General features: G+C 30.4%; 1 protein-coding gene across 48 annotated transcripts in view; it reads right to left on the reverse strand.

Annotated features, from left to right (window-relative positions):
- itpr1b (inositol 1,4,5-trisphosphate receptor, type 1b) overlaps positions 1 to 12500 on the reverse strand; it is a 246804-nt gene that overhangs the window by 64435 nt on the left and 169869 nt on the right. For 47 of the 48 annotated variants that reach the window (XR_012387289.1, XR_012387286.1, XR_012387284.1 and 44 more), the window contains 3 exons: positions 5229 to 5412; positions 4726 to 4976; positions 2641 to 2841 (listed from right to left, as the gene is read on the reverse strand). Coding sequence is in view for 39 of the 48 variants with exons in the window: in XM_068224410.2 (XP_068080511.2) it covers positions 2641 to 2841; positions 4726 to 4976; positions 5229 to 5412 (636 nt within the window). In the remaining 9 variants the exon portion in view is untranslated. Of the gene's footprint in view, positions 1 to 2640; positions 2842 to 4725; positions 4977 to 5228; positions 5413 to 12500 lie in introns of those variants that run through there. The other variant, XR_012387282.1, reaches the window with a different exon arrangement.

Consider the following 12500-nt stretch of genomic DNA (forward strand, 5'->3'; position numbering starts at 1 on the left):
TCTGCTGCATCAGAATGGGGAAAACCGGTGATTTAAGTGACTTTGAATGTGGCAAGGTTGTTGGAGCCAGACAGGCTGGTCTGAGTATTTCAGAAACTGCTGATATACTGTGATTTTCAAGCACAACCATCTCTAGGGTTTACAAAGAATGGTCAGAAAAAGAGAAAATATCCAGTGAGCGGCAGTTCTGTGGCCGCAAAAGCCTTGTTGATTCCAGAAGTTAGAGGAGAATGGCCAGACTGGTTCCAGCTGATTGAAAGGCATCCATCCTTAGAAAGTAACTAAAATAACCACTTGTTACAACTAACGTATGCAGAAGGGCATACCGGTAAGTGTATGGGTGTGCATTGTATATATTTATTACGTATATGTCATACACACAGACATACACAGATATATATTATAACTAAATAAAAAAAAAAAAATATATATATATATATATATATATATATATATATATATATATATATATATATATATATATATATATGCAAGCATATGTGTTACATAATAAATATAATATAAATATACAGACTACACGCGAGAAACTTTTATTTTGGATGAGATTAATCTGTTAACAAACATGAATAAACTGGATAATCTGGAGTATTTTACTATGTAATTTTAGAAATTTTATTTATTTAATTTTTGTTAACACAAAATATAAACGAATGAAATTCTCCAAATGAAAGCATAACTCATTAGAACAATTAAATACTACAGAACTTCACTTTCAGCAGTGAAGTAAAGTAACTAATTACAAATACTCAAATTACTGTAATTGAGTAGTTTTTCCCCAGGAATTGTAATCTAATATGTAGTTTTAAAAATGTGTAATTTTACTTTCCCTTGAGTACATTTTTTGCAATATCGGTACTTTTACTCCATTACTTTTCTTCAACCTGCAGACACTACTTTATTTTTTCTTTTCTATGAGTATTAGAACAATGAGTCCTGTGATTCCAGTTTAATCAAATCACACATACAGTAGAAGGTAAATCATATCATTATGAACTACCTCAAGACATGGGAGGTTTATAATTACAGCAAACTGTTTGGAAGCATCAAAAGTTTCCAAGAAGATGTCCAAAATCTTTACAAGCATTAACCCGGAGACAATTTAGGTGCATGTCACTGATAAGAAGATGACAAATGTTTACTGTATGATGACCGAAATGGCCTTAAACACCAGCAGGCACAGGACATCAACATGACACCAGATTGACGTTGTACCTTAACTTTATGGGAAAGTTGCATTTTGTTTGGAAATGAAAATCGGGTTGACATCAGAACTCAATGTCAGGCCAACATCAACGCCCAACCTAAAACCAACCAAATATCAACGTCTAATGATGTTACAGCTTGACATCGTATGGACATTTCCACTATGACGTCTATCAGATGTTGGATTTTGGTTGCCATCCCTGACGAATAAATGTCAGTATTTGATGTCAAAATGATGTTGGTTATAAGACGTTGACTTGACGTTGAATTTTGGTCACTTTCTAACAACCTAAAAATTAACATCACTTGATTTCATTATTAGACATCAAAATAATGTTATCCTTAGATGCTGGTTAGAGATAGAATTTTGGTCACCTGACAACACAACCAGGGCTTAATTTGTGCCGGAAAACGTCGGATAAAGATCTAGCATCTCTGAAATCTGATCCGGCACCTCATTATAGCGATCCTCCTCCTTAACTGCCCTCCTCCCCCATCCTCTGTTCACTTTCTTCCGCGACTTCCCAACTTTCTTCACTTTCATCCACGACACCCCCGCCCTAGTCTCTTTTGTCCGCACCACCCCTCCACCATCGACCACAATAACCACCAGCCACCAACTCGCCCACCCCCCTTCCATCCTCAGGTAACATGCCGGATGCACTACCTCGATGCACTACAGAATGTTACGTTTACACACACATACATAAATTACCTGTAAATGCATCAGCTTTTAACAGCGTAATACTAACTACTCACTAGTCTGAGTACTTTTGATAGGTCTACTTTTTACTCATACTTTGAGTAGTATTTACAACAGATACTATTACTCTACATTCACTACATTTTTGGGCAAGTAATGGTACTTTTACTTGAGTATGATTGTTCAGTACTCTTTCCACCAATGACTTCCAGGATGCTTGACGTCAGTAGTTCCCATATATTAAATATGAAATATAAAGTACAATATTCTTATCCATTTCTCAGTGAATATAGGGAATATATTTTGGTGCATTTAAACAAAACTGATTTATTAACAATAAAAAATAAATAATAATAATAATAATAATAATAATAATAATAATAATAATTAAAAACAGTATTTTAGTCACCAAACATCTTTAGAAATAGAATGATAATACAAATTTTATACATCTTTTTTCTAAAATTGTAACTAATTTTGTTTTCTAACATATACAATTGGGTTTACTAATTTTGGACCATTATCATAAGTTATTTTGTTAGATAAGCTCCAGGTTTGGCTTCAGTACTAACTAATCAAATGTATTCATGCACAAATAAAATATTGCAAAGCTTTCTATACAAAAAAAAATCATTTAAATGAAAGGTTTGTGTGTACTCCTATATGTTGAGCACTGTAGGTCTTATATTAAATCAAGGTGTGAGGAGGATCACCTGGTTTTCATGGCAAGGGCCCTGACAGTATTCAGTCAGACTCTCCACAGTCTGGTTTATGAGAGCGACGTTCTTCTCATTAATGTAGAGTCCCAGCAGCCCCAGGCCTCCTGTAGTGCTGCCGCATATACAATCCAGGAACTGCAGCGTCTCGCACACCAGGTTGTAGTTGTTTTTGTTGTTCTGACAGCGAAGGAAGTTCTAGGGAACAAGCGGGGGGAAAAACAGGATATGAGGGACATGCTTTTGTATTTATGAGCCATATTAGGGCCAGAGGAAGCACAGATAGAGTCGATATAGAACTCGTATTATGGTATGGAATTGGATTTGGATTCAATCAGAAAACCTAAATCGCTAAGATAAAAAAATATCAGTATTTTGTTTTTGTCAAGAGCTATGAGAAGGTCAGATCCAAAATTTAAAAAATGAGTTTTGATACGTGTGCACAGAAATTTTTTTTGTATATATTTAAATAAATAGTTTATAGTCTACAGTTCTTGCTTACATGAATTTTTAATATTTTATGCATTTTTAATATCCCTAATAAACTGGACTGACACAGTTTCAATTTACTAGAACTTCTATGTTAAGCTGCTTTGACACAATCTACATTAAAAGCGCTATATAAACAAACATCAATTGAATTTAATAATATTACCTATTTTTTTTATAAACTCCCATTGAATGAAACATGAAAATATAATGAATAAATGTAAAATTTGAGGTTGTATATTACATATTAATGTTTTATATTAAATATAAACACATGTATACACATACACGCAATCTAAAATCTGACAAATAAAAAATAATAATAAAAAAATTAAAATTAATAAATAATTTTCACCCAAATGTGGATTAGTTAATTGGAAACTGACATGAAAAGCCAAAACTGACCCGCATTTCTTAAATTCTCTTGTTTTGAATGTTCACTAGTTAGTCTAAATGATTTTTGTCTAATGAAAAAAAACGAAGCACTATTCACAATCATTAACCCTTGTGTACTGTTCAAATGTACTACCCTTTCATTATGTTGGGGGCTATTTTTGCCCCATTGACTTCCATTATAATGACATTTTTTTTATTGCAAAGCCATGACACCAAATCATGCATTTGTTTTTTTTATGTTTTTCCCAGTTGGGAGGAGATAAAACAGTTCATTCTTTACTGTTGATCATCAGTTGGCAGCATTAACCCTTTAGATAGACCGGTACAAACATGTTTCTGACATTTATATGGAGTTCAGTGGCGTAAAAGAGCAGATTATAGCGTGCATGAATAAATACACTTAATATGTTTACTATGTGCTATGAGCTGAGGTTCTTGGATTTCATTTTCTCAAAAATATTAAGGTAAAAGCACATAAGTCTCTCTCACATTTTCACACAATCACCCACAGACTCACACACTATACCCCATATAACCCTATAAGAATTGTTATACAGAAACTAAGCTTTTTGCACTGCAACTGATGACCAACAGTAAAATTAGTAATTTAGTTCTTCCCAACAGTGAAAACCCCCAACAATAAGAAATGCATGATTATATGGTGTCATGGCTTTGCAGTTAAAATGTCATTATAATGAAAGTCAATGGGGCAAAAACAACCACAAACATAACGAAAAGGTAGTCAATTTGCACAGTGTGTATTGTTGAATTTTTGAAAACTTTCAAAGCATTTTCCCCAAATATGCATCAAAATAAGATTTGCCACAAAAAATTATTCTATTTGCTGAAACAGAGAAACTTGTGGCCAAATTAAGACTCAAAATCAGCTCAGGGTGGATGAAATCATCCACAACTGCAAGGGTTAACCGAAATATTTTTAGCCATTACTGCTCCTTTAGTGAAGCTTTTGATCCCTGGCTCCATATCCCTAACCTAATATATATAATTATACATTATTATATCTAATATAAAATCCAACTTTCTACTTCTCAGTCCAGTTTTACCCCAAAATACACCAAAATCCCAAAAGTAAAACTGCTATCAAATAACACATTAAATTAAATAAATATGCTGTATTGACACATTCCATACAATTCTCCCAGTTTTTAGCATCAATCTACATGCTGATGGTCTGACCTGCAGCTCTCGATTGTGGTTTTCACAGAGCAGCTGCATGAGGCGCAGGATTGGCTGCATGATGGTGATGATGACGCTCATCTCGTTCTCGTCCTGGTTCTTCTCAGCTGTGCTGCTTGGTCCCTCCGTAGCATTCAGATGCTCATCCGCGTCCGCTTCTCTTCTGTAAGTGCTAAAGGCCTTTTTAGTGACCGTAGAGGCTTCTAGTAGCTGCTCTCGCACTTCTTCGGTTATAACAGCAACATCTTTGACTGAGAGATAGAGAGGATTATGTTTGTGTAGCATGATGTGCATTTGTCTGTAGTTTATAATGCACTCAAGCAGTTTTTCATTTTTTTAAAAACAATTTTAAGGTCAATAAATCAGTCCACATATTGATTATGACACTATTTAGCATGCTATAGCATATCACTTTTTTTTCAATATGGCATAGACGTGGCGATTAACTAATTGCAAAATTTTAGATCATTAGATTTCGACTACTTGTTACGATTAGTCCTGACCTTTCTTGCGTGATTGTACATCCTTATCATTGGTGTCCTCATCTTTGCGTTTGCTGCCTAGATCGCTGGTGTTCACCGTCACTGTGGCCTTGATCTCCTGCTGGGCGAGTTTCATCCGCTCGTAAAACACCTTGAAGAACTTCTCTGACTTATTATCACCCGTCAAGCGGCAGAAGAACGACCGCTGTAGGAAGGTAAGAAGACAGATACTGTTAATAGATGTATACAAAAAAAAAAACGTCTTTTCCCCTGAATCTGGACATTTTTGTGCACAAATAATGGTCAACATTTAGTTTATCATAATAATAATATTAGACCTTTAGAATGAGATAAAAATCAAACAATTACTGACATCTAAGCACAAATTATACTAATAAACAAGTTAAATTCCAAAACCATGATAAATAAACAAGATAAATACATGTAATTGTAAGTTTAGTTGCACTGTAATATTAATGCCTTTATAACAATATTATTGTATATTACAATAATATACAGCAAAATACAATAAAACCTATAATTATATATCTATATTATTACATAAACTATTATTATATTATCTTTGTGAGATCTTTGTACAATTGATAACAGTTCATGCTCCACTTTGGCACATCTGAGCTGTGGACAACCCTTCATTATTTGGCTATCCTTGCACAATTTTTTCATTTGAACTTTTCTAAACAACTCACATTTCCAAGTTTTGAGGCACTATGCCAGCAACACTTGTCTTTTATAAAAGTGTGATACACTGGCAGCACTTCCCATTCTGACTACTGACTAAGAACTAGTCCTCAGGTGGTACATGCTGTATATTCACTGCCAGAGAACTGATCCTGAACCAGTTGCCAGAAACGTTGTTTGCTCTATGCTGGGGCTGATCATAATGTAACTCGTTGCTATGTGTATGTGCCTATATACTAGACATAGACACACTCTGAGATATTGTATTGTTTGTTTACATTAATTTTATATTGTAGAAAATCTAAAATACAATTATATACAGTTAAAGTCAGAATTATTAGCCCCATTTAGATTTTTTTCTCTTTTTTTAAATATTTCCCAATTGATGATGCAAGGACATTTTCACAGTATGTCTGATAATGTTTTGTTCTTCTAGAGAAAGTCTTACTTGTTCTATTTCAGCTAGAATAAAAGAAGTTTTTAATTTTTCAAACACTATTTTAAGGACAAAATTATTAGCCCCTTTAAGCTATTTTTTTTCCGACTGTCTACAGAACAAACCATCATTATACAATAACTTGCCTAATTATCCTAACCTGCCTAGTTAACCTAGTTAAGCCTTTAAATGTCACTTTAACCTGTATAGAAGTGTCTTTAAGAATATCTAGTAAAATATTATGTAGAGTCACCATGGCAAAGATAAAATAAATTAGCTTTAGAAATGAGTTATTAAACCTATAATGTTTAGAAATGTGTTGAAAAAAATCTTCTCTCTGTTAAACAGAAATTGGGGGAAAAAATAAAAAGGGGGTCTAATAATTCAGGGGGGTTAATAATTCTGACTTTAATTATATATAGTACAGAGTTTGTTTTTATATATGATTTGCATATTAAAATAATAGCAAATAACTAATAAATTTCTATAATATTTTCTTGGTCACACTTTATTTTAAGGTCCAATTCTTGCCATTAACAAACTATCATCTATGACTTTTGCCTCAAATTCTTAATTTGCTGCTTATTAACAGTTATAGTAGCTACTGGAGTTTTCATTATTAGGAAGTATTAGGGGTGTAGACCAATATCATGCAGAAAATGTGTTTTGGAAATACAAATAAACAGCCAAACTCTGAATAATAGGCAGGTAATAAACTATTTTTTTCATAGTGAGAATTGATATTTAAAGTCTGTGTGAATCTAAAGCTGCAGAGACTTTTATTTCAGTGTGTTGACTGAACATTGAAACGCAATATTGAGTAGGGGGTGGGCTTTCTTTTTGGGCATCATTTCCTCATAGCAAACTAACAGTAAGAGGGGTGTGGTTAAGAATATTGTGGCTGAAGCGTCAAATTAACGTCAACAGAGAAGAATCTCTGAAGCAAATGGTCAGACTTTGATTAAAGATTACCAAAACAAACATTTAATCCAGTGGATTAAAGGTGAACAGATTAATTGTTCACCTAATGTTAACCTAAAGAGGAACAATGTGTGCTAGCAAAACAAACACATTTCGACTTCACACAGACTTTAAACTAAATTGTTATAATTTTCTTTACTCTTCTATATTCTCGACTCTTCATCCATGTCAAACAGTGAATTAAATCTGTATTGTTATTGTGTGCTTGTGTCGTTCCTGATTCAGTGTGTGAGGAGTTAAATAAAGAGCGCGGTGCAGCCATATTCCTGAGCAAAGTTCTCACGTCCCTCCCTCTCTCTCTCCACCCTGTTTACTGCCAGCCAGACTCACTCACAGCACTGCGCTTACATAACACACAGACACACACTCAGGCACACATACACAGCAATTACCACGGAAATAACCTGGAGTGCCTCCCTCAGCTCACCTGATTTTACACCATCTGTCCCAGCACTACCAGCTCACACATTTGCACACACAAAATATCAAAGTAGAAATCTACAGGTGAACAGGGTAAAATATGAACTAATTGTTACTGTCATGTTTGCCCATTTGTTTTTTACATTAAGATTGTTTAATATTTTTGTATTAGAAATTGATTAAAATGTTTAAATATGCAAAAGAGGTTTGCATGTAAATGGTTTTCATGTTATGGTTAAATATGCAAAAGAGTGTAATACTTTACATAAAATTCTATTACGAAATGTAAATATTGGATAAAGTTTTTTTTATATATTAGAGTTTTGCAAGAGGGGATTACTTTTATTACTATATGTTTTATTACTATATAGTGTCACTACATCCAACTTTGATATGATACTTTGAAAAATATCGATATTTAATACCATTTTCGATACTGTGGAAACAAAATCCGCAACATTGCAAATGCAAACATGCACATAAAATAAAAAGGGGAAAATTAACTAAACCATAGACAGTAATGCTTATAACAGGTACATCAACAGTCCTTAAGTCCAAAAAGCAATAAATTCATTAATTTCCTTGCTTAGTCCCTTTATTTACCAGCACAATGAACCGCCGACTTATCCAGCATATTTTCAACTGCAACCCAACACTGGGAAACACCCACACACTCCAGACCAGAGCACCCGGAAGAAACCCACGCCAACATGCAGAGAACATGCAAACTCCACACCGAAATGCCAACTGGCCCAGCTGAGGCTCAAGCGAGTGACCTTCTTGCTGTGAGGCAACAGCACTATCCACTAAGCCAACGTGCCACTTGTAAATTACTTGTTTAAAAAAAATAAAATAAAACATGAAATAAAATAAAACAAATTAGAATAGAACAAAACAAAAAACAAAACAAAATGACAAAAGAAAATATAACAGAACAAAACAAAAAACAAAACAAAAACAAAACTAAATGACATAAGATAAAACACAATAGAACAAAACAAAAAGTAAACAAAACAAAAACAAAGCGACATAAAATAAAATGCAATACAATAGAACAAAACAAAAAACTAAACAAAGCAAAAACAAAACAAAATGACCAAAAATTAAATACAATAAAACAAAACATAAACAAAACAACAAAATAAAATAAAATACAATAGAATAAAACAAAACAAAAAGACATAAAATAAAATACACCATAACAAAACAAAACAAAATAACTATCAAAAATATTTTTAGAAAATTATGGATATGGATAATACTGAAGTTTGGTGTAGGTAAAGGCTGCCTAATTTAATATTTATCGCTTAATAAAGTAAAAAAAATAATACACATTTTGAAAATACATATAAAAATAAATATCTAACTAAAATCTACAAACACAAATTGATAAAGTGTGACAAAAGAAATGTCTTAAAGGTGTATTTTGGAAGTTTTCTTTACATAAAACTGAAAAAACTCAACGTTTTAGTCTGCCGTGTCTTGCCCTTCAGCTCCTTCTATGAATAAAATAAAAGCTATGTAGTGTTTTCTCTGGTATATCCTGTCCTACTTTCTCTCCTTTTTCTTTTTTTGTTCCTTACATAAGTCAGTAATCAGCTGAGTGGCGGAGGGAGGATCTGCACGCTCGCTCAAACAGGACAACAGGGGGAGGAAAAAAAGAAAAGAAAAAATCCAGGAAAATCCTGCCCTACTTTTCTCCAGCCAAACAGGCACGGAGGAGCGGAGTGTGTGATGAGGCACAGGAGGAGGAGGGCGACTTATCAGCCCAATTCTGGGGCAGTTTTGAAAGCTCGTTACATAACCAGCCTTCTTTCCAGGTTAACAGTGAACTCAGTCATTCAGGCTTCTTTCAAACAAGAAGAGAGAAGAGAAACAATGCAACACACCCACATCTACAGACTTAAAAAAAAAAAAAAAAAATCAACGTTTCATTCTTGGATTTAAAAATGAAAGTGAATCTATATAATAATAATGAGGTTTTTTTTTTTAGATAAATACATATTATATATACAAGAAAGTTACATATAATCAGTAAAATCAAGCTCAACGTTTGACTCTTGGATTTAAAAATGAAAGTGAATGTACATATTAATAAGGCATACTTTTTTATAAATAAATGTTATGTAATGTATTATGTAATAAGTAAATGCATAAAAATGTAATATTTAATAAAATTATAATTTAATATTTTAACTTACATAAAATAGAAGAGAAAACGAAGAGCAAGTGTGTGAGAGTATTAATTCTGAATGGTTAAAAATATAATAAAAATTTATATATGCAATATGACATTATAAAAAATACAAATTATATTTGTTACTACATATTGCCTAATTACAAATACAAAATAACAATAGATACAAACAAAAAGAATAAAAAGGTTGTACTGATAACAAGTTAGTCTTCTAAGTTATTAAATGTAAATGTAATAATAATAATAATAATATTAATAATTATAATAATAATTATAATTATAATTATTATTTAAAAATATAATTTTTACAATGTGATAAATATAATTATAAAAAAATTAGTAAATAATAAAAAATATAAAAAGATAAAAATATAACAACACTAATAATAATATATGGAAAACATAGTGTTTCAATACAAAATGTGATAAAAGTAATTAAAAAGTAAAATAATAAATACAATATTAAATAATGAAAAATTCATCCAATTAATCCAATTAATACAAAATGTTTAATAAATAAAAACAAAAACTATAAAACAGATGACAACAACAATAGAAAATGTAGTGTACATTTATCTTACAAAGTCTGCTAAAAGTAATTAAAATAATTTTAAATATTGAAAAATATGTACTAAAATTAAAATATAAATATATATATATATATATATATATATATATATATATATATATATATATATATATATATATATATATATTAACAATAATAATCCATTAATTTATAGCTTTTCACTACATGTGATAAATGTCATTAAAAAATAAAATTAGAAATAACATATTAAATAATGAAAAATGTCTACTATAATTAAAATATTTAAGAAATGAAAACAATAAAATAAAAATAAAAAAGACAACAGCCATGATGATGTATAGAAAAATCCATCACATGTGCAAAATGTGATAAATGTCATTTAAAAATGAATAAAAAAAAAAATCAAATATATTTGGAGGGGAGTAAAGGACATCCACAAGTACAATTTTTTTTAACCAAACACGCTCATCAGACATCATGCATCTGACAGAGATCTGTGAATGACCTCTTTTGTGAACTTCCCCTCACTGGAGTTAATTGAACGCAGCCGATGGTTTAGAGAGATTAAAGATGGGAGCCAATCGAGCGCTTATGTAAGAGCAGAGGAGAACTGAGTTTACAGCATTACGCCATTCAAATGTGCGAGTCTCATGATCGCTCTTATAAACAAGCTGCAGTAAACATGTCAACACCTGACTGCCATATGACGCACATCCAGACAAACAGCCAAACACTGCAGACATGGGAAAATCAGCATGCCGAGAGAGAAAGAGAGTTTTCCAGGTGTTTGACAGGACCATTGCAGATCTTTCAGGTCAAACAAGCCGGAAAGGATAAAAAACCTTTCTGTTTAATACTGACTGCTCCATTTTAGGACAATTCAGAAGAATGATACAAATAATAATAACCAAAGTTTGTAAAAGTTCATGATGATGCTTACATTGCTATGTAGGCATTATTGTTAAGTAACTGATGCTTAGCTTTTTAGCTTTATTTGGAAAAAAATATAAAAAATATACATTTCTATTAATATAAATATCCATATATAAGCTATTTTAATAAAGTAAAAATAAAGAAATAAATGTATATATTTGGAAATGATAATAAATAAATAATAAATAATAAAATAATAATAATAGACAAATATATATGTCAAATCTAAATAGTAAATATATCATAAAATTAAAAAAACTAAAAATATATAAAAAAAACTAAATATAAATGACAAATGTAAATATAATATAATATAAAATATAATTAAAATGAATGTATATAGATAGATAGATAGATAGATAGATAGATAGATAGATAGATAGATAGATAGATAGATAGATAGATAGATAGATAGATAGATAGATAGATAGATAGATAATAACAACAATATATAATAATAATAATAATAATATATGACAAATATATATGACAAATGCAAATATGATATGATAAAAAATATATAAATAATAATAATAATAATAATAATAAAATAGATATATGACAAATATACAGGACAAACGTAAATATGATACAATAAAATATAAAACTGAATAGAATACAAATATATAATAATATTCAATAATTATAATAATAAAATAAAAATATTAATAAAATATATATATAAATATATGTCAAATGTAAATATATGATAAAATATATGAAAAATATATAAATAAATATAAAAATATATATGACAATAGTAAACATGATATAAAATATAATAAAAATGAATGAATAAATGTATATAACAATACTACTACTACTACTACTACTAATAATAATAATAATAATAATAATTACAAATAAATAATAATAATAATAATAATAATAATGACTCATATATATATATATATATATATGACAAATGTAAATATGATACGATAAAATATTAAATAGAATAGAATAGAATAAAAATATAAAATAATGATAATCATTCAAATATGGAAATATAAGAGAATATGATAAAAATGAATTAATTAATAAATATACAATAATAATAATTAACAATACAAA

Source organism: Danio rerio, chromosome 11, assembly GCF_049306965.1.
Source record: "Danio rerio strain Tuebingen ecotype United States chromosome 11, GRCz12tu, whole genome shotgun sequence".
NCBI lineage: Eukaryota > Metazoa > Chordata > Actinopteri > Cypriniformes > Danionidae > Danio > Danio rerio.